Consider the following 24556-nt stretch of genomic DNA (forward strand, 5'->3'; position numbering starts at 1 on the left):
CAAGCTCCTATAGCCTGCTGTACTCGTCGTTTGCTATATAAGGAGGGAAAATTAAATTAAATATTAAATGGAAGTTTCGATTTTATTTCAACTTATTTTTATTTTTACTATTTACCAGAACGTTTTCCCTTGAATCTATAATAGAAAGCGTCCTTGCTTAAACAAGACAAACATTGAAAAGATCTAGTTTTCTGATTGAATTCTGTCCAGCCGTTTCAAAATTTTCCAAGTAAACCAAGTGTGCATAGACAATGAAAAAGAAGATAGAATTGATACCTCAATGTCTCTACAGCCAAACAGTGTCTGGTGATATACAATAAATGTTTTGCTTATCTTGTCCAAAGTTTTTTTAAGGAATAAATATATCACAAAATTTGTGAATTTACAGTAATACGAATTGTTTCTTATTCCATACTTCTCTCTTCTCTTGCTTTTTCTATCCTCATTCTTTTAGCAGGTACAGGTGTTGGAGCTGAATAACCTCTATCAAACACTGAATCTGAAAAAAAAACAGGACAAAAACATAACTAGACATCATTGAGATGGGAGCCATCTCTGTGGGCCCCGCTGTGAATAATGTGTGGTAAAAAATTTGTATCTTTACCATAGGACATGGGGTTGTCAACTGAAACTAAAGTTTTTGACCTTGACTTTTGACCTAGGAAGTTGTACATACATTATGACACACCCTCTGATGTTGGTTAATATACATGTCAAGTATAAACTTTGAAATCATAACAGTTCTCAAGATATAGAGCGGACACGATCTTTACCATAGGACATGGAGTTGTCATTTAAAACCAAAGTTTTTGACCTTGACCTTTGACCTAGGAACTTGTACATACATTATGACACACCCTCTGGTGTTGGTTAATATACATGTCAAGTATAAACTTTGAAATCATAACAGTTCTCAAGATATAGAGCGGACACGATCTTTACCATAGGACATGGGGTTGTCAACTAAAACCAAAGTTTTTGACCCTGACCTATGAAGTTGTACATACATTATGACACACCCTCTGGTATAAACTTTGAAATCATAACTGTTCTCAAGATATACAGCGGACACGATCTTTACCAAAGAACATGGGGTTGTCAACTGAAACCAAAGTTTTTTACCTTGACCTTTGACCTAGGAAGTTGTACATACATTATGACGCACCCTCTGGTGTTGGTTAATATACATGTCAAGTATAAAGTAAGAAATTATAATGGTTCTCTAAATATAAAGCGGACACAATTTGTTACGGACGGACGGAGGAACGGACAGACAGACTGATCACTATAAGGCGAAGCACCATTCGACGGGGCCCTAATGAACACTCTTTCAGCAGCATACAAAAATACAAAATTATGGTCATAGTTAAGGTATAACCAGATCCTTATTCTATTTCTTTCAAAAATAATAACCAAAAACCAGATTGTTTTATCTTTTTTTGTATTCCTTTTTTTAATTATTTATCAAAATAAACCAATACTAGGTTTAAAATAAACATTTTTCTGTTAAATGGCATAATAATAAAAAAAACAAGGGCAGGCATTTTATGTTGGAGGCATACTAGGATGTCAGTCTAGGATAGTTTTGTTGTCAATTCAACAAAAAATAAACACAACCAATTTCAGAGATAACATCCCCCAAAATAGTTAACAGTATTTCGATACCATCAATGCAATGTTTTCATAAAAACCTAAATTCATGCTATATTTATCGAAAAAAAAACTGTCTTAGCAAGTCACCCTCATGCTGTCCCTCTGTAGTAATAACTATGCATTCTAAACCTCATTTCAGAGGTTATCTTTCTTGTAAGGCCAGTTTTCTCTAGTCCCAAGGGTGACCTTCATATACAGGTTTCAATGTATTTAAAAATATTTTTAAATAGATGTGTATGGTGTGGTGTGTTTCTACTTTGGCTTTGGAGGGTTTTACAAGTTTGAAAGACAATTACTGTGGAGTCATTATTATTCGTGGGATACCACTTTTCATGGATTTCGTGGTTACAGGTGAACCACGAATTTAAATGTTTCAATGAAGAACAAATTTTCTATAGGCTTGTATGCCAACCTTGGCAAAACCACGAAATCAAATATCCACGAAAATACAAAGGTTCTTCAATCCACGAAAATTGGTACCCACGAAAAAAAATGAATCCACATTACTTTGTGAAATGTAATACTGTGGATTCATTATTATTTGCGGGATACCAATTTTCATGGATTTTGTTGTTAAAAAGGAAAAACAAATTTATATGTTCAATGACGTACACATCGTCTTTAGGCTTGAATGCAGATTTTTGCGAAACCATGCAATCAAATATACACAAAAATACAAATTTTTCCCAATCCACGAAAATTGGTACCAACGAAAATAATCCACAGTACGATATCTACAAAAATAACAAAGAAGAACAAAAATGTTCTTACCTTCTTCTTCTTCCTTTCCTGTCAGTTCTAATTTCTTTTTTTTTTCTTTATAAATTTCCTTTTGAACTTCTTTAACATCTAGATAGAAAAAAATTAATGGAGACACAGATGATACCCTCACTTGCAATTTTTCAATTTATAATGGGACATAACTCAAGAAAAGTAAAAGTGACGCCACCCAAATGTCTTTTTTCCAAGATAGTAAGCAAAAACTTAAACAAAAGAACAATGTGTCCATAGTACACGGATGCCCCACTCGCACTATAATTTTCTATGTTCAGTGGACAGTGAAATTGGGGTCAGAACTCTAATTTGGCATTAAAATTAGAAAGATCATATCATAGGGAACATGTGTACTAAGTTTCAAATTGATTGGACTTCAACTTCGTCAAAACTTACCTTAACCAAAAACTTTAACCTGAAGCGGGACAAATGAACGAACAGACACACAGACCGAAAAACATAATGCCCCTCTACTATCGTAGATGGTAAAAAGTATAAAGTTTCTTACATGATGCCTGAAAACTTTTAGTGATGGCTGGTATTTCTATGAAATCTGGCTTTACTAATTCTTCCTCAATTTTAATATCAGGACTACACTGTGGTACCCTGGGGGTTAATTCCAAATCTTCTAAAATGTCCTCTTCTTCAACTGGTTTCTTTTCTTCTGTTCTTTTAGTAAGTGATAGAGAAAATTTTGGCAAGGCTTTTGGATCAAACCTGTGAATGACAAATGTAGAACAAATATCTAATTAGTATAAAATAATGAGATATTTCAAATGAGACAACTATCCACCAGAGACCAAATGACCTGGATATAAGCAACTTTAGGTCATGCTATGGCCTTCAACAATGAGCAAAACCAATACAGCATAGCAATCTATATAAGGTCTTGGGACAGGCACATACAGAATTTGGCTTGGTTAAACATGTTAGAGCTGTTTCATATGTGGTCAGGCTAATGCAATTGAAAGTAGTATTAATGAACCTTTATTTTTTGCATGCCAACAGGTCAAATGTAAAATATATAAAAATATATACAAATCTTTGCATACTTGTTTTAATATGAAAAAAAAAGAAAAAATCATTTAGCTTTACGCTTATTACTGTGGATTCAATTATTTTCGTGGGTACTTATTTTCGTGGATTGAGAAAAACTTGTATATTCGTGGATATTTAATTTCGTGGTTTTGGCAAAGTCTGCATACATTCCTTTAGAAAATTTGTATTTCGTTGAACATTTAAATTCGTGGTTCCCCTGTATCCACGAAATCCACGAAAATTGGTATCCAACGAATAATAATGAATCCACAGTAATAAAAAATACAGTGAAATTTTGCATTTGAGTGTACAACTTCAAATAATGTATAAAATTATCTTCATAAAACACAAAATACATCTTTAAATAAGGCAACAGTGACCTACATTTAAATGGGGTGGGGTGTACAGTCTGAGGCAACAGTAGTTTACCAATATTCAACAAGTAAGAAAGTGCCTAACTAAATTGTACATACCAAGGTTTGATTCTATGGTTGTAAGCTAAAGGAATTTCTCGGACTTCATCCTGAAAAACAAAGTTCATGCATGAAACATTCCAAACAAATGCGTATATTTGTTAATCTATAACAAATGTATATATGTTTTTTCGTCACTTGGAAAAACACCAGTTAATTCTTCATTTGCAGTATTTCTATGGAAAAATATGCTTTTTTATTAGCTTTTAAATGTTAAAATGATTTCTGAACACATGACCAGTGGATGTAATACAAAATTACCAAAAAAACATTTGCAATATGTTATTAACCAGCAATTGAAAAATAACATGTATATCATAAAAAAAAGTTTGGTGTGAGTGTGTACATTTTTTGTTTTTTAATCTATAACAAATGTATAAGCACATAAAGTTTGTAAAAATATCATTCAAAGCAATGAACATGTAAAGTTCTGTTAAAATTCATCATAATTAACAGGGACGGATCAAGGAAACGATATTAAAAGAGAATCAACACAACAGGACACGCAAAAAGTATGCAATTATTTCCATATGATCTTAAAACTGCCTTTTTTCTGTTTATCATTAACTTCATAATCTAAAGTCCCAATTACTAGCCAACTTATAAGGACATTGATTTTTTAGAATATATTTTGAAGTTTGGTATATTCCATATACTCAGAGCTTGCCATAGGTTTTGGCACTAGTAAATCAAAGTGAAATGTCTATTTTTGGAAAGCTAACGTTGCTGGGTTACTGTGTTGTAGAAATTTACTACCCATCACCACAGATCTTACAATAAACAACATTAACGGATAGATCAATAAACCTGTGGCAATGTTGAAAATCCATTGATGTATGTTTCTCACCTTGAACTCTTGTCTTGTAATTCTTTCTAAGTAATTCTTTGGGAAATAACTTGTCAAGGGAATAGTACTGTAAAAGACAATACATTTTGATATACTTTATCACACTGAAAAAGAACTATTTACCAAGTTATACATCAGACCTCAAATTGATAATAAAAGCTAAAAAGCCAAATCTTAGTCTAAATTACAGTAGATTCAATTTAATGGACAAAATACAAACTAACATGATATTTACGTATAAAATTTAAAAAAATTAATTTAAAGCCACCAAAACAAACATTTTTCATATACGTGTATATCTATCAGTCTCAATTTTCAACAAGGTATCTTTACAGTGAAACAAACTGATTGAAAGATTTAAATCACTTTCTTCCTTCAATAAAAGAAACTAGAGGCTCAAAAGGTTCTGTATAGCTCAGGATCGGACTATTCCATTAAATGAATCTCAGAGGGTAGGAGATGAAGTTAATTTTTGGACATGTATTGGGGGTCATTTATGGTACTAATTCCATTTATTGTATGCAAAATAACGCAAAATATGTTGTTTATAGGGGAAATTTGAAAGTCCCTTCCTACTATCCCCATCCATTTTAATGGAATAGCCTTTATATGGATCTAAGTCAATTGTAAAGAAAGAATCTGCCATTCTCCAACCCTATAGATCAGACTTAAATTAACAAATTAAAATTCAGGCACACTAAGGATCCTTCAAATCAAGCTAAGACCATAGTTTTAACCATGAGATTTTCTGTGAAGAGATCTACAGATATTTTATAATTGGTACAGATTGATTGATTGTTGGTTGCTTAATGTCCAGTGGAAAATATTTCATGCATGTTCAAATATATATATTAATTATCTTAGTTTTATGTGTGGATTCATCATTATTCATTTTGATACCAATTTTGTGGATTTTAATCAATTTTAATGTACAACAAAGTAAAAATGTTCTATAGGTCTGCATGGAGACTTTGGCCAAACCATGAAATCAAATATCAATGAAAACACAATTTTTCCTCAATCCACGTTAATTGGTATCTACAAAAATAAATGAATCCGCAGAAAATCAATCCTCTACCCGATACATTTTGGTTCATTTCCAGATCGATAGAAAGCGGATTCATTTTGAGGATTTATTTTTTTAGCAGATAAATTCCATAACTAATTTTATACAATAAGTCCAATTTTTCATTTGTTTCCTTGACAAAAAAAAACTATGGAGTAAAATAAATATTCAGAAATACTGTAGATTCAGAAATTATTGCGAGGTTTTTATTAATGCCAATAATGTAACTAGTTGAGTATCGCAATAATAAGAACTCGCAGTCTCATATCTTATATGAATATCTGTAGGCAGATTTTCCTGAAATCGCATTAATTTATCTCGCATTTTTGTCCATTCTTCAAATATCGCAATAATAAATGCACGCAATAATTTCTGGATTTACAGTATTGAAAAGTATTGGGTCAATAAATTAATCAACATTATCAATCTATAAAAGCTATGAGGAACCCAAATATACAGTCAGAGGTCAAGAGTGTTCCACCAATTAAAAATTATACTCATACATATTTCATTATTTTTTTACCAAAATGTTATTTCAGGTCTGATTTTGATAAAGTTTTAGTGTCAAGCTCATAAATATTTACAATATTTTATGGTTATAATAAAATATTTCAATAATGTGTAGTTACTGTGAAATCAATATTTTAAACAAAAATATTGAAATTTGTTTGATATACTCATACATTTTTTATCGTGCAAGAATTCTGATTTGTCATTAAAACAGTGATTTCTTTAAAAGATTAATTTACACGGTATAACAACATTTCAAAATTAATGAAAGAAACTGCAGATATTTCTGTATTTATTGGTAAAATTTTAATCAAATCGGATTAACTTAAGAACATTTTTTCATAAAAAAATTTTTATATGAAATATATAGTGTATTTTTTGAGTGATGAAACACTTTGACCTCTGGCTGCATATATGCAATGCTTAAGTAATTGTACAATTTGAAACACAATACTAAACTACTAACCACCATTTTAAATATTAATTGCATGCATCTTACCTCTAACTCTAATGAATTAGTCCTTGAAAACGATAAAATATTAGTTATACAATTCTATATTTATCACTAAAAATTGTTGAAAATATCATATTTTACAATAAATGACCATCTAACCTGATTTCAAGAAAATAATCAGTCTTCCCTTAAACTGAAAATCCAACAATTTTTTTTTTCAAACATTCACCCTACTGTTAACAAGCTATAAACTTTATTCTTGTAATTTGAATAAAATATTAAAACAAATATGTACATTTATTAGTAAACTGTATCCATTAGAACTGTAACAAAATCCCCACCCAACCCACATTCCTAAAACAAGAAATACTAGTAATACAGTGAGTTTAAATTTACTATGCAAATCTCATCAACTATTTTAAATTCAAGTTTTGAAATGATTAAATTTCATAAAAACAATATATAAGCTGCGTCGGATAGAAATCGACCTTATGCAAATGAATATCAACACTTCTGTTAACCTATTTCGGTTTGAAAAAATCTCTATAGAAAGTCTGGAACTGTTTCAAAATTGAGTTGTTATAAGAACCATACAAAACAGACAAAAATTTATCTTTTATTTCGTATTTGAATGTTCCAAAATCAATCCAAGTCTTATACTTGCATTTGCACTGTTTACAAAACTTTGAATTTTTGAAATACTAAAGCTTTCCTACCTCAGGAATAGATTACCTTAGCTGTATTTAGCAAAACTTTTAGGAATTTTTGGTCCTCAATGCTCTTCAACTTCGTACTTTATTTAGCCTTTTTAACTTTTTTTATTCGAGCATCACTGATGAGTCTTTTGTAGACGAAACACGCGTCTGGCACAAATACAAAATTTCAATCTTGGTATCTATGGTGAGTTTATTTGCATAATGTCAATTTCTTTGCGACACAGCTCATATGTAAACATTTTTTGTCTTGTGATTGCATTGAAAATAATACACAATAAATATGTTTATATCATCTTAATATTGATAAATTTCTAAATGTTCTCCTTAAATATAAAGACCAATTTAGAACACTGCATTTTATGTATCCCCCATGACAGAAAATACATGAATTTTTGTTCGTCACTTGAAAAAACACCCATGTAGTGTTCATTTGCAGTATTTCTGTGGAAAAATATGTTTCTTTAAAAGCTTTAAAATGTTAAAATGATTTCTGAACACATTACCAGTGATATAATAAGTACAAAATAACCAAAAAAACATTTTCAATATGTTAATAACCAGAAATTAAAAAGCAACATGTAAACCATAAAAAAAGATTGATGCGAGTGTGCAGACAGTTTAAACTTTAGATGATATATAACCCAGATCTGTAAATGTTAGATGAATGGGCCATTAAGTACCAGTTATTTGCAAAATCTATAGTGTTTGGACATACACAGTGGTTAAGAGAACTCAAATTCTCTCTGCAGTCTTAGACAATTATAAACAATATTCTACGATATATTTGAACTGTGTGTAGTTCTGACATTTCATATCAAAATAACATATATAAATCTACTGATTACAATTAGATATTTAAACTGATTGATCAATTTGACTGATAGGTGTCTATCAGTCACCTTATCTGATTTAACCAACAAAGAAACATTTAAATGCACGTAACCTGATATCGTAATCAGTTATTTACTAATTCATTTCATTTATGCCTTGTGCTATTATGTACGTGATGTAAATGTACTTATTAGGAAAAATATAGAATATGTTTGTCAAACATGGACCATAAGAATGCTGTAAATTATGAAAGTATTGGGTGCATTTTTTTTATTGGGATTCAGGAATAATAGACAAATAGATGAAATTTAATTATAAACATTTCTGGAAATGCTTCATACAAATACTGTTATCAAAATCTAAAATGCAAGTTTTGTTTTTTTGTGAAAACTATCTTTTTGCTTTTTTTTTTACAATCATAAAATCATGGCAAAAGTTTCTAAATACAGGCATTAGAATTTTATATCTAATTTAGATGAAGTAAGTAAGAAAGCAGTCAATACTTAATTTGATGAGCTAAAACAACAGACTTGACTGTGTAAGAACTTACCAGATATGGTTTTGAAATCCTATCAATATATCTCCTCTAACGTTGGCAAAACACAGACCATGCATAGGTTCACCAAATCCCATCTCTCGGATCAACTGGTTGTGACGATTCCAAATCTGTACAATTATAAATCATTTATTTGCTAAAAACTTTATAAAAGTACATTGTTGGTCAGAATCTCTAAGAGTCTTCCCATGTACAAAATGTATCCATCTGATGAGTTAAGCCTTTTTCAACTGATTTTTATAGTTTGTTCTTATGTTGTACTGTTACACCACTGTCCCAGGTTAGGGGAGGGTTGGGCGCCCGCTAACATGTTTAACCCCGCCACATTCTGTATGTATGTGCCTGTTCCAAGTCAGGAGCCTGTAATTCAGTGGATGTCGTTTGTTTAATTTCTGTGTATCACATTTGTTTTTCGTTCATTATTTTGTACATAAATTAAGCCGTTAGTTTTCTCGTTTGAATTGTTTTACATTTGTCATTTCGGGGCCTTTTATAGCTGACTATGCTGTATGGGTTTTGCTCATTTTTGAAGGCCGTTTGGTGACCTATATTTGTTAATTTCTGTGTCATTTGGTCTCTTGTGGAGAGTTGTCTCGTTGACAATTATACCACATCTTCTTATTTTTATATTAAGATTGAGGAAATGAGGAAAATATTTCAGAATGCTATTTTTCAACTAAATAAAGCTTACAATAAAACTATATGTATTTTGACATGAATGCATATCGTTTTTTCTCTAATCACAATGGTCAAAATTTCTGAACAACATGAGTTTCCCTTATAATAGTTTGTCAAAAGAATTGTACAAATGATCCAATATCCCTCTTCTTATTCCACCATTTTACAATCACTTACCTTAATATAACCATCTTCACTAGCAGTAGCAAACAGTCCCAGTAGAGGGCATTTATCAATAGCAGTTATCTTAAAATAAAATTACTTTATTCATTTGGTTTATTTACAATCAAAGCCTTAAAGGCTGTAAAAGCAATTGCTGCCATGTTAATGTTTTGGGGACCTTTTCATCCACATATACATGTATATAAGAATTAAACCTGACAGGAGTGTTGTCTAGTGAGAAGTAAGAAGGTTTTAACTTTATATCAATAAAAGACTTTAGCAGAAAGTCATTTTTGATATGTTTTATATTCCACAAGGAGACAACACGTTTACCAGGCTAAAGTTGGGGTCAAATTTACATGTGCTGAAACATATAACTCAAAAAGAAATTATCCCCTGGTAGTGTTTGTAACTGGACAATAATTTCCTTTATTGATTTAATTTTAACAATTATCATAATTAATTTAAATTTAACCATTCAATTAAAACATTTCAACTTTCCAGACGCAAATGTTGAAAAACGGGAAAGAAATAAAATATCTTACAAGACATAAACATGTAAAAAATAAATATATATTTCAGCTTACTAAAAATATTTTCATGTTACTTTGTCTTCATTTCTTAAAACTAACTCCCAAACATTATTGCTCAGTTGATATGTGTCATCCTCATGCGGTACGAGATAACTATAATTCTCATGCAATCCCGAAAAGGGGGGTCATCACAGACAAACATGACATTAAATCGTCATTATACGAACAAGAACAAACAGCTCTTCGTTGCTTTGATATTTATCAATTTTCAGGAAACATTGCGAAAAATGATCTTCAATAATTCGAAAACATGTGAAATAAAACTGCAAACATGGTGGACCGTCGAGTGTCAACACATGTAGTAGACTCGTCCACTGGAAAGACGAGGATAATGGTTTCATCATTTGTCATGCATACCCAGTTTTGATTATGATATCCAAAAGGACGTACTTTTTTTCAATCTATGCAACTAGAAAATTCCAAATTGTAAATATCTCTTCATCTGGACTTGGCATCTATCACGTTTTGACGGGTCCATTTCATTAGTAAGGTGATCGATAAATCTTACGGAGTTATGACAAAAAAGGAAAACGAACTTATTGTTATGTGTTTTTAACAAGGGTTTCGTTCCGCTAAATTATTTGCGCAAACAAATCAACAAAAGAGGTCAGTTAAGTTTATCTATTTTTAGATTACAGGTAATCATTTGACACTACGTATAACCTGTGTAGTGATTTTGATTTTACGATAAATTTATGAATGAACGATAATTTTATGAAAGAACAAGAGCACCTGACCTCTTTCTTAGAGAAACACCAATTAAACATATAAAACCGTATTTAAAAAGAGATAATTCAGTAAATTTTCAATACTAAATCAACAACTGAAATGATTCGATATTTTGTTGAAACATCGTACGAAAGGAGAACGGAATCGCAGGTATAAAAGTGCACTTTTTTTCACTCGGACTTCTATGTTTTTTGATAGTCAAACAGTTGTCCCCCTAAATATAAAAATACATCTACAAGAACATATGCTGAAACCTCTTAAATCCACTAATGTTTTTCAAAAGTTTCAAGCTATGTATTACATTAGAAAACATACATGGGTGTTTAAGAATGACAGACCAGGAGCCTGTTTAACAAAATACTATGGCTTGATCTGGGCGGAGTCTCTGATTTGCGTCACAAAGATGGCCATACACGATGGCATAAAAGCAATTGCTTTAAAAACCTTTGCTTAAATCTAGACATGATTCTGTTGAAAAAAGAAAAAATAAGAATGTGTCCATAGTACAAGGATACACCACTCACACTATCAATTTTTATGTTCAGTGGACTGTGAAATTGGGGTCAAAACTCTAATTTGGCATTAAAATTAGAAAGATCATATCATTTGTACTAAGTTTCAAGTTGATTGGACTTCAACTTCATCAAAAACTACCTTGACCAAAAACATTAACCTGAAGCGGGACAGACGGACGGATGGATGGTCAAACAAACGGATGCACACACCGAAAATCATAGTGCCCCTAGGTGAGGCATAAAAAGAGATCCACATACATGAATCTATTAAATAACAAGAAATGATTGTAACAGGATGCTGTTACGAAGTCTCCCAAACGAAGCTCCCATAATTCGTAATTCCCAGGGTCGCCTGACATTGGGCAACATCCAGTGAAAATTGGTTTGGTCCAGTAAAGTTATATGCATTAGTGATGCCTGGGGACTAACCTTGTATATCATTCAAATCATCTTGGCATGACAAACCAGAATATATATGGTTTAGGGGTGGGCATCTCAACCATTTACAATATACTAGAACATTGGGGGTGGGGAGGAACCCCTGGGGACTGGCCCTATACGTCATTCAAATGTTCATTACATGACAAACAGGAATATATATGGTTTAGGGGTGGGGATCTCAACCATTTACAAGATATTAGAACATTGGGGGTGGGGGGAACCCCTGGGCACTGACCGTATACGACATTCAAATGTTCGAGACATGACAAATAGGAATATATATGGTTTAGGGGTGGGGATCTCAACCATTTACAAGATATTAGAACTTTCTCATATGGCAGGGGGTCGGGATGACCCCTGGGGACTAACCTCGTATATCATTCAAACCATCTTCGCATGACAAACGAGAATATATATGGTTTAGGGGTGGGGATCTTGACCACTTAGAAGATATTAGAACTTTCTTAAATGGCAGGGGGTGGGGGTGACCCCTGGGGACTAACCCTGTATTTCATTTGATGTGCTTTATCATGAAAAACTAGAATATATATGGTTTAGGGGTGGGGATCTCGACCATTTACAAAATACTAGAACATTGGGGGTGGGGAGGAACCCCTGGGGACTGGCCCTATACGTCATTCAAATATTCATTACATGATGAACAGGAATATATATGGTTTAGGGGTGGGGATCTCAACCATTTACAAGATATTAGAACATTGGGGGTGGGGGGAACCTCTGGGGACTGACCGTATATGTCATTTAAATGTTCGAGACATGACAAATAGGAATATATATGGTTTAGGGGTGGGGATCTCGACCATTTACAAAATATTAGAACTTTCTCAAATGGCAGGGGGTCGGGATGACCCCTGGGGACTAACCCTGTATATCATTCAAACCATCTTCACATGACAAACCAGAATATATATGGTTTAGGGTGGGGATCTTGACCACTTAGAAGATATTAGAACTTTCTTAAATGGCAGGGGTTGGGGGTGACCCCTGGGGACTAACCCTGTATTTCATTTGATGTGCTTTATCATGACAAACTAGAATATATATGGTTTAGGGGTGGGGATCTCGACCATTTACAAGATATTAGAACTTTCTCAAATGGCAGGGGGTCGGGATGACCCCTGGGGACTAAACCTGTATATCATTCAAACCATCTTAGCATGACAAACCAGAATATATATGGTTTAGGGGTGGGGATCTTGACCACTTAGAAGATAATGAACTTTCTTAAATGGCAGGGGGCGGGGTGACCCCTGGGGACTAACCCTGTATTACATTTGATGTGCTTTATCATGACAAACCAGAATATATATGGTTTAGGGGTGGGGATCTCGACCATTTACAAGATATTAGAACTTTCTCAAATGGCAGGGGGTCAGGATGACCCCTGGGGACTAACTCTGTATATCATTCAAACCATCTTAGCATAACAAACCAAAATATATATGGTTTAGGGGTGGGGATCTTGACCACTTACAAGGTATTAGAACTTTCTTAAATGGCAGGGGGTGGGGGTGACCCCTTGGGACTAACCCTGTATTTCATTTAATGGGCTTTATCATTTAGAACATTTTCAATTAAAAAGATTGTGTCTTATCACAAACGGTTTTCAATTTATAATCATTTGAAAATTTAAAAAAATAAAATCCCATAGGGTTCTATAGTAAAACCCTCTTTTCTTTTTGCCCCTCAAAGTACCCCTTTATAAACCCCATTGCACAAACAAAACCCTGATTGCACCACTAGACATGTTAGTCTAACATATTGTGAAACCCTAAATTAATCTGACAAGCGGTTTTGGAGAACGGGTGCGGACAAGTTCAAATTTAAAAGCGGCGGAAGAGGAAGAAGAAGAAGAAAAAGAATAATAATAATAACAAGAAATGATTGTAACAGGATGCTGTTACGAAGTCTCCCAAACGAAGCTCCCATAATTCGTAATTCCCAGTGTCACCTGACATTGGGCAAAGTCCAGTGAAAAAAGGTTTGGTCCAGTAAAGTTATATGCATTAGTGATGCCTGGGGACTAACCCTGTATATCATTCAAATCATCTTGGCATGACAAACCAGAATATATATGGTTTAGGGGTGGGGATCTCAACCATTTAAAAGATACTAGAACATTGGGGGTGGGGGGGAACCCCTGGGGACTGACCCTATACGTCATTCAAATGTTCGAGACATGACGAACAGGAATATATATGGTTTAGGGGTAGGGATCTCGACCATTTACAAGATATTAGAACTTTCTCAAATGGCAGGGGTTCGGGATGACCCCTGGGGACTAACCCTGTATATCATTCAAACCATCTTCGCATGACAAACCAGAATAAGTATGGTTTAGGGGTGGGGATCTCGACCGTTTACAAGATACTAAAACATTGGGGGTGGGGGGACCCCTGGAGACTGACCCTATACGTCATTCAAATGTTCGAAACATGACGAACAGGAATATATATGGTTTAGGGGTGGGGATCTCGATCATTTACAAGATATTAGAACTTTCTCAAATGGCAGGGGGTCGGGATGACCCCTGGGGACTAACCCTGTTTATCATTCAAACCATCTTTGCATGACAAACCAGAATAAATACGGTTTAGGGGTGGGGATCTTGACCACTTACAAGATATTAGAACTTTCTTAAATGGCATGGGGAAGGGGTGACCTCTGGGGACTAACCCTGTATTTCATTTGATGTGCTTTATCATGACAAACCAGAATATATATGGTTTAGGGGTGGGGATCTCGACCATTTACAAGATATTAGAACTTTCTCAAATGGCAGGGGGTCGGGATGACCCCTGGGGACTAACCCTGTATATCATTCAAACCATCTTAGCATAACAAACCAAAATATATATGGTTTAGGGGTGGGGATCTTGACCACTTACAAGGTATTAGAACTTTCTTAAATGGCAGGGGGTGGGGGTGACCCCTTGGGACTAACCCTGTATTTCATTTAATGGGCTTTATCATTTAGAACATTTTCAATTAAAAAGATTGTGTCTTATCACAAACGGTTTTCAATTTATAATCATTTGAAAATTTAAAAAAATAAAATCCCATAGGGTTCTATAGTAAAACCCTCTTTTCTTTTTGCCCCTCAAAGTACCCCTTTATAAACCCCATTGCACAAACAAAACCCTGATTGCACCACTAGACATGTTAGTCTAACATATTGTGAAACCCTAAATTAATCTGACAAGCGGTTTTGGAGAACGGGTGCAGACAAGTTCAAATTTAAAAGCGGCGGAAGAGGAAGAAGAAGAAGAAAAAGAATAATAATAATAACAAGAAATGATTGTAACAGGATGCTGTTACGAAGTCTCCCAAACGAAGCTCCCATAATTCGTAATTCCCAGGGTCGCCTGACATTGGGCAAAGTCCAGTGAAAAAAGGTTTGGTCCAGTAAAGTTATATGCATTAGTGATGCCTGGGGACTAACCCTGTATATCATTCAAATCATCTTGGCATGACAAACCAGAATATATATGGTTTAGGGGTGGGGATCTCAACCATTTAAAAGATACTAGAACATTGGGGGTGGGGGGAACCCCTGGGCACTGACCCTATACGTCATTCAAATGTTCGAGACATGACGAACAGGAATATATATGGTTTAGGGGTAGGGATCTCGACCATTTACAAGATATTAGAACTTTCTCAAATGGCAGGGGTTCAGGATGACCCCTGGGGACTAACCCTGTATATCATTCAAACCATCTTCGCATGACAAACCAGAATAAGTATGGTTTAGGGGTGGGGATCTCGACCGTTTACAAGATACTAAAACATTGGGGGTGGGGGGAACCCCTGGAGACTGACCCTATATGTCATTCAAATGTTCGAGACATGACGAACAGGAATATATATGGTTTAGGGGTGGGGATCTCGATCATTTACAAGATATTAGAACTTTCTCAAATGGCAGGGGGTCGGGATGACCCCTGGGGACTAACCCTGTTTATCATTCAAACCATCTTTGCATGACAAACCAGAATAAATATGGTTTAGGGGTGGGGATCTTGACCACTTACAAGATATTAGAACTTTCTTAAATGGCATGGGGTAGGGGTGACCCCTGGGGACTAACCCTATATTTCATTTGATGTGCTTTATCATGACAAACCAGAATATATATGGTTTAAGGGTGGGGATCTCGATCATTTACAAGATATTAGAACTTTCTCAAATGGCAGGGGGTCAGGATGAACCCTGGGGACTAACCCTGTATATCATTCAAACCATCTTTGTATGACAAACCAGAATATATATGGTTTAGGGGTGGGGATCTTGACCACTTACAAGATATTAGAACTTTCTTAAATGGCATGGGTTGGGGGTGACCCCTGGGGACTAACCCTGTATTTCATTTGATGTGCTTTATCATGACAAACCAGAATATATATGGTTTAGGGGTGGGGATCTTGACCATTTACAAGATATTAGAACTTTCTCAAATGGCAGGGGGTCGGGATGACCCCTGGGGACTAACCCTGTATATCATTCAAACCATCTTTGCATGACAAACCAGAATATATATGGTTTAGGGGTTGGGATCTTGACTGCTTACAAGATATTTGAACTTTCTTAAATGGCATGGGGTGGGGGTGACCCCTGGGGACTAACCCTGTACTTCATTTGATGTGCTTTATCATGACAAACCAGAATATATATGTTTTAGGGGTGGGGATCTCGACCATTTACAAGATATTAGAACTTTCTCAAATGGCAGGGGGTCGGGATGACCCCTGGGGACTAACCCTGTATATCATTCAAACCATCTTAGCATGACAAACCAGAATATATATGGTTTAGGGGTGGGGATATTGACCACTTACAAGGTATTAGAACTTTCTTAAATGGCAGGGGGTGGGGGTGACCCCTTGGGACTAACCCTGTATTTCATTTAATGGGCTTTATCATTTAGAACATTTTCAATTAAAAAGATTGTGTCTTATCACAAACGGTTTTCAATTTATAATCATTTGAAAATTTAAAAAAATAAAATCCCATAGGGTTCTATAGTAAAACCCTCTTTTCTTTTTGCCCCTCAAAGTACCCCTTTATAAACCCCATTGCACAAACAAAACCCTGATTGCACCACTAGACATGTTAGTCTAACATATTGTGAAACCCTAAATTAATCTGACAAGCGGTTTTGGAGAACGGGTGCAGACAAGTTCAAATTTAAAAGCGGCGGAAGAGGAAGAAGAAGAAGAAAAAGAATAATAATAATAACAAGAAATGATTGTAACAGGATGCTGTTACGAAGTCTCCCAAACGAAGCTCCCATAATTCGTAATTCCCAGGGTCGCCTGACATTGGGCAAAGTCCAGTGAAAAAAGGTTTGGTCCAGTAAAGTTATATGCATTAGTGATGCCTGGGGACTAACCCTGTATATCATTCAAATCATCTTGGCATGACAAACCAGAATATATATGGTTTAGGGGTGGGGATCTCAACCATTTAAAAGATACTAGAACATTGGGGGTGGGGGGAACCCCTGGGCACTGACCCTATACGTCATTCAAATGTTCGAGACATGACGAACAGGAATATATATGGTTTAGGGGTAGGGATCTCGACCATTTACAAGATATTAGAACTTTCTCAAATGGCAGGGGTTCGGGATGACCCCTGGGGACTAACCCTGTATATCATTCAAACCATCTTCGCATGACAAACCAGAATAAGTATGGTTTAGGGGTGGGGATCTCGACCGTTTACAAGATACTAAAACATTGGGGGTGGGGGGAACCCCTGGAGACTGACCCTATATGTCATTCAAATGTTCGAGACATGACGAACAGGAATATATATGGTTTAGGGGTGGGGATCTCGACCATTTACAAGATATTAGAACTTTCTCAAATGGCAGGGGGTCGGGATGACCCCTGGGGACTAACCCTGTATATCATTCAAACCATCTTAGCATGACAAACCAGAATATATATGGTTTAGGGGTGGGGATATTGACCACTTACAAGGTATTAGAACTTTCTTAAATGGCAGGGGGTGGGGGTGACCCCTGGGGACTAACCCTGTATTTCATTTAATGTGCTTTATCATTTAGAACATTTTCAATAAAAAAGATTGTGTCTATCACAAACGGTTTTCAATTTATAATCATTTGAAAATTTTAAAAAATAAAATCCCATAGGGTTCTATAGTAAAACCCTCCTTTCTTTTTGCCCCTCAAAGTACCCCTTTATAAACCCTATTCCACAAACAAAACCCTGATTGCACCACTAGACATGTTAGTCTAACATATTGTGAAACCCTAAGTTAATCTGACAAGCGGTTTTGGAGAACGGGTGCGGACAAGTTCAAATTTAAAAGCAGCGGAAGAGGAAGAGGAAGAAGAATAATAATAATAATAACTAAGCAAAAACAATAAGTCTTCCCAAACTTCGTTTGGGAGACTTAATTAAACAATAGTTGTAAACTCAATATGGGTTATTCCAGGCAAAAATGTATTTAGGGGGAGGGGTGTGTTGACAATATCTATTAAATACTCCACCACTCATAATTCTTATTTTTATTCTTAACAGAATTGTATTTGCTTCCATCCCTATTAAATATCCACAGAAAAAAATAAAATATGTCCAACTCTCCCAAATATGTTTTCCTGTAATAACCCTAATGAAGTACATGTCATTATGTGTCTGCAGGACACACTATCAGTGTTCAATGAACCTCGAGATCTGGGTCAAAGTTGACATCATAAAGAGCATGTGTACTAAAGTTCAACCGATTCATATCCTTTTCGGTTTGATGAATTTAATATCGACATATTTAATGCATTCTTTGTCCAGGGTGTGCTGAAGTGTTGTTTATAGAACAAAATGAATGTTTAAGTACATGTTGCATGTAATCCATATCCTGTGAATATTTAAATCATTATTTCATGCATGTGCATTAGTGTGTTGTGTTTTGTATGTTTAACAAACAAGTTCAGAGTTGCTTTTGTCATGTGTGTTTTGAGTTGAGACTTGTATATGATACTAACATGTTCAGTGTGATCTTCGTCTTGTGTGTGTTGAAGTGTTGTGATCTGTATTTCTTTACTTTCCTGTCCATCCAATCTATACATGTGCAACTTGCTGTTAAACAATTAAACTGATTAGGCTAAACAAGAAGAAAACTGATGTCAGCACTGGCCCTGCTATCACATTTTTGTTTGAGGCACAAAAACAAATAATTAATACTGATGCAAGCACAGCAAGCACAGCAATTCATATTCATGAGGTACAAAATTTCTTATATCATTATACTAAGAATTTATTCATAGTCTGACCTTTTATCAATACAAAATGTTGGTAAATTCAATTATTTTGACAGTCCTTTCGTAAAAAGTGGACAACAAATACTCTTTGACAAAAGGAATCAATTTCTTAACATCTAAGATTTTTAACGACCTACGTCCCTCCGAAATTATTACAATTTTCACATTGTATATCAATTTTGAATTGCATAATTTTTATAACAATGAGGGGCCTGATGGGTTATTTTCGTTCTTCGTGATCGGCGCATTTTCGCTATCGTGGTCCGTTTTTCTACAGATTTTTTTTTTTTTTATATTTTCGTGATCCGTGATCATGGAAATTTATTTTCTGAGAATCGTGATTGACATAAAAATCAACTCGTGAATCGTGATGAGACCCCCCCCCCCCCCCCCCCCATCAGGCCCCTCAACAATTATTTTTTACATTCAAGCACAAGTCAGAATGTTTCTCAAAATTTCAAAATTTGTCATTCTTTAACAAAAATAATTGTTTTTTCATTTATTTTTGTTTAAATCATCCAATATTGAGCCATCTGAACATCACTATATATTAAAACTTACCCCTTGTCTGAATCATCAGATGTTGACACACTTATTGTGTTCTCATACATACATATGTGTTCTGGCATCCCAACACATGGTATCTAGAAAGAAAAAAAATATATTCTTTGAACTATTGTCTGATATCTTCCTTTTATTTCAAATATAAATTTGTTTTTTCTTTTATTCTCAATATATTTGTTTCTTCTTTTTTTTTATCAATTTAAAGTTTTAAATAAATACCCAAAACAATTTCACTGCCACTGGAAAATGAGATTATGTTGGATAAGGAAAGAAATTTTGTCTTGTATAAGGGCATCTAAGGATCCCTGAGAAAGTTGTTACCGTTAAAAGGCTTGTATAGTCCATGGTTTTATTCTCCAAAACTTAACCTGCCAGAAGGGGTGCGGACAATAGAGTACAATAAGCAATTGAAAATTTAACTGTTTTTCTGTGGAGTAATATTGTATCACACACGATGCAGCGGTCAAATCTATATTTATTTAATCATAATCAATTTGCCTGATACAGTTTAAACAACCAGCGAGGAATTCACCATTGAATTAACAATGTATAGGATTGTGGGTTATTTGGTTGTATACCAAAATAAATACACCATTGTTTAAGATGCTGAAAACCAATCAAAACCTTTTGGTGTACTCTTTTAAAAATATAACCCAGATAGACAAGACCACACAATTATTATTTACCCCACCTTCAGTAACCAAGGGTATACTTAAAGAGTTATTTATCAATTAAATCTTTCCTTCTGCAAAATTTTTAACCAGACTTAACCAGAATAATACAGTTGTTACATTCAACTGCTCTACCTTGGAAAGTTGGATACATAAAAACTGAAGGCCTAGTCAATGAAAAATCATCAATTTATTATTTTCAGAATAAGCTGCGGATATACAAATCTCGATAAGATTAAGCTACCAGCTGATTGGATCTTTCATCCAGAGAGCACCAATAAAATTCCTGGATTTGTGATATATTTTATGGTATAAAGTGTTGAGGCCTTCGGTGTGGGAGAGTTGGTCATAAGGAGGGACTATATCTATTCAGTTTTAATCTGACTGGAACTTGTGATTATAATTTTTATCAGAATACCTTATCCAGATGTCTGGTATCCATACCTTTATCAAAAGCTGTATAAAAATACTGTCAAACAATTGCCCTGCCTTGACACCTATCTCCCAGATTTTGATGAAAAGATCATCACCACCTGTTGCCATTTTTCTATTGGTCTCGAGTAGTTTGAAACCAGTCATCCCAATATCTGTAGCTCCTTCCATGCAGGTGATGGTACCAACATGAGCTTGGACATTTTTTATCATTACAGACTGTGCAGCTTCCAACAAGCAAATCTGAAAAGTGAAGAAAGCATTTAGGTCAGAAAAAAATCTTCCGCTTCTCAAGCAATGTCATAAAAATTCTTTAACAGTCGTTTACTACTCAAATATTATTAATATTCGAGCTAAAATCCATTTTGATAAAATTTATAAAGTAAAAGATTGGAAGAAATAAATATAAATGATTTTCATTATTTTAAATCTAAATTTTCCTTTGCAATCAAGAGCATTTTTACCTAAAAAAAAATTTCAACATTACCTGACCATTGCGCATCCCTCCCAGAATAACTGTATCTGTGACAATGGCCTCTTCCTTCTCATAAGCCTGTCATGAAATAAACACTTATTTTAAACAAGAAGATCATTACAATTAATGATGTAGTTAGGTGAAATTAAAAAAATACTATAAGTCAGAAGAGCATTAGGGCTGTTCAATAAAAACATACATGGGTCCCAGGGAAGGCACTTCCAACTCCCAACTATGGGTGGGTGTCATCTATGTTTTTGCTACTAGTTGTATTTTTCACACAATACTGTAAATTTCGCTAGCAATTTATTTTAGTGACTCTCTAAGAGTAGAAAAATAACACAAATATTAATTGACGCGAAAATGTATAATTTAGGCCTTTTCTTATTTAACTATATCAAGTAAATTTGAAAATTGCAAAATTAAATAGCTGTGACTTAAAGGTTAAACGCGAAATAAAGAATCTGCGAAAATAAGTTGGTTTACTGTAATTCTATTATAGTATTTTTTGGTATCATTGAAAACTTCTAGATTGAATCTAACTGATACCTACAAGAGTTAACTGTACTATCTGTAAGACTTCCTCATCAGTTGTTTGTGGGATCCAGACTTCTACAGCTTTACATGGATTTGTATCACAATTAAATAGCAACACTGAAAATAACAGAACAATTGTCTCTCTGAATGTTCATTTTAATTGAAATAAAACAAGATGACTTAGTATGAATTGAATGTCCAAACCTGCAGTCTAATCTCGAAAGAAATGCAAACTCGACCTGCAAGTCATCATATTATACACAAATATAAAAAAAATCAGCTCCAGATTTACATTTAAAATTAAAAAAAATGACAGAACAATACAATTTTCTTGTATTTTGCTAATTCTAAGGAGAAGGAATAATCTTACCAAAAGCTTAGTATGCCAAAAATAAAACATTTTCAATGCAAACTTCCAGGAAAACTTATAAATTATCTCCCTTGAATGGATCAATTTTAAATACCTTATATTACAACTGAAAAGAATTTGAATAAATACAGGCATTTAATCCATTCTATCCTTTGTTACATGTCATTTTAATTTTTTATACAGGAAATGTGAATACCACATACCTTCTCCATTTTGTAAGACTGAGTGAAGTCTGTTTTTCTCTCGACTATAAGCAAAGCATGACAGTACCTGAAATAATACAGAATGCCGATCAAACAGAACGGCAAATTAGTTGATCATCTTAATCATACCAACAGTGCATGACAAAAAAAAGTTAAAATAATTCTACATGTAGAACTGGCTGAGTGACTCTAACAAAATACCTCCTCGATTCCTGAGTTTGTTAGTCCCAAGTTATTCAAGTCTGTGTGACTTAATTAAACACCACCTTACTTCCAGTTTTTGTTTGCCCAAAGTTGTATTAAAATACTGCATACTGAATAGTATAAAAAAAAATAAGTTCAAGAAATTATCAATACAGAAAAAAAACTTCATGCTTCAAAGATTACACAATAATCTGTTATTGGACAAAGTTTGGTTTAAATTACAAAAAAATATCAAAACGTTTGTTGGACAAGACAGGATGAATCTTATACATCCCAAAAACTTTAAAGGGAGCATGCACATAAGAATTTTCAAAAATGGTAAAATGTAAATGTAGGTTGTTATCTATGATGTAAGTAAAATATCTCAACTTATTCTCGAGTACTGTCACAAAAAAATAGATCCAAGATTTTTTTCCCTATGTAGTAATATTAGCATGTTCCCAAGAGGGAAGAAAACATTACTAAGAAGGTAAAAGAAGAAAAATAATGGGTACCAGAAAGACTGTAATGATGGTAAAATGTGCTGATGAGGGATTATGTTTAAAAACTTGAGTTTTTTTCCATTTACAATTATTGTTAAGTGGCTGTCTCATCTCTGTTTCCCCAAATAAATCAAATTAAAATTAATTTCAAACATTTTTTTGTTATCTTTATTTATGTTACCCTTTTTAGATTCATTACTCAACTTACCTGAAAGGTTGGCATTGGATAGATGATAGTCAGTGTTGCCCCAGTAACAGGAGAAAATAATCTCACAGAGCCATCCTGTAAAATTAAGAATAAATGTTATTTTACTGATGCCAAATATGCAGCTGGGATATCTTTTAGTTTTGATTGTCTATTGTAGGGAACTTACAGTTCAAAACTATCTTTCAATAGTTTATTGTCAGATAGTTCATTTTCAACAGGATGACCATCTTACTGACAAACATAGCTTCTTAATATTGTAATGATGCTTAAATTGTTAACTTATACATTGATATAAACTGCATTTTCAAACTAGCTTTACTTAAGGGTTTCCAAACAAAAACTTGTACAAGATATGTCACCACTAATTATCCAATTATATAAGACTTTCATACCTCAGTAGAAGCGATGATCCTGCTAGGATGACCTTTGACCCCTGAGCTGAGCTGTAACTTGTAAACAGATGATTCTACTGGAGCAAAGAGGTTGTAAAACTATTAAAATAAAGAAGGAAAAATTAATGTTCTCGTATTTCTAGTTGATGGTACTTTGGATTTTGAGATATTTTGGAATTTTTCCAGTGAATAGTAGTTTCGACTTTGAAATGCTTTAGAAAGAAGCAAAAAATATGAATGAGTTGAAATCTATTCTCTATTTTGATTTTGACTGAAAAGTCTGTGAAGTCTCAAAAAAGACAATATTAAAAAAAAAAAGACAACATTTCATTGGAAATCCCTTGCATTAGCAAGCAATTCATTATAAAACTTGTAAATAATTTCCACTTCGAAAATTTTTGTTCTCTTAAATGCAGTTATTTTTTAAGAAAATTGCTTCTCCAATTGATGCAAAGAACAGACTAGAGTTCAAACATATTGCAATTCACTGTTCAAAATTTGGAATTTATAAATCACATTTTAAATTTACAATTAGCTTCTGGTCATCTTATTTGAAAAAAAGAAGAATTTGTCTATGGAAAAGGATGCCGCCATTCAAGCCTGCCTATAATACGTGAAAACACTTTTTACAAGCATTTGATGTCACTGCTAGTTTTTTAAGAGTTCTTTTGTTCTA

General features: G+C 33.9%; 1 protein-coding gene across 1 annotated transcript in view; it reads right to left on the bottom strand.

Moving 5' to 3' along the window:
• The window catches only part of LOC127718345 (uncharacterized), a 162175-nt gene that overhangs the window by 106502 nt on the left and 31117 nt on the right, over positions 1 to 24556 (bottom strand). Inside the window, exons 14-28 of the mRNA XM_052224342.1 lie at positions 23881 to 23979; positions 23489 to 23563; positions 22595 to 22661; positions 22038 to 22138; positions 21497 to 21562; positions 21022 to 21252; positions 19904 to 19986; positions 19067 to 19160; positions 9774 to 9842; positions 8913 to 9028; positions 4786 to 4852; positions 3939 to 3988; positions 2936 to 3144; positions 2425 to 2502; positions 416 to 499 (exon numbers count right to left, since the gene is read on the bottom strand). Coding sequence (XP_052080302.1) covers positions 416 to 499; positions 2425 to 2502; positions 2936 to 3144; positions 3939 to 3988; positions 4786 to 4852; positions 8913 to 9028; positions 9774 to 9842; positions 19067 to 19160; positions 19904 to 19986; positions 21022 to 21252; positions 21497 to 21562; positions 22038 to 22138; positions 22595 to 22661; positions 23489 to 23563; positions 23881 to 23979 — 1489 coding nt within the window. The remainder of the gene's footprint in view (positions 1 to 415; positions 500 to 2424; positions 2503 to 2935; positions 3145 to 3938; positions 3989 to 4785; positions 4853 to 8912; positions 9029 to 9773; positions 9843 to 19066; positions 19161 to 19903; positions 19987 to 21021; positions 21253 to 21496; positions 21563 to 22037; positions 22139 to 22594; positions 22662 to 23488; positions 23564 to 23880; positions 23980 to 24556) is intronic.

This window comes from Mytilus californianus, unplaced genomic scaffold, assembly GCF_021869535.1.
Source record: "Mytilus californianus isolate M0D057914Y unplaced genomic scaffold, xbMytCali1.0.p SCAF_10, whole genome shotgun sequence".
Classification (NCBI taxonomy): domain Eukaryota; kingdom Metazoa; phylum Mollusca; class Bivalvia; order Mytilida; family Mytilidae; genus Mytilus; species Mytilus californianus.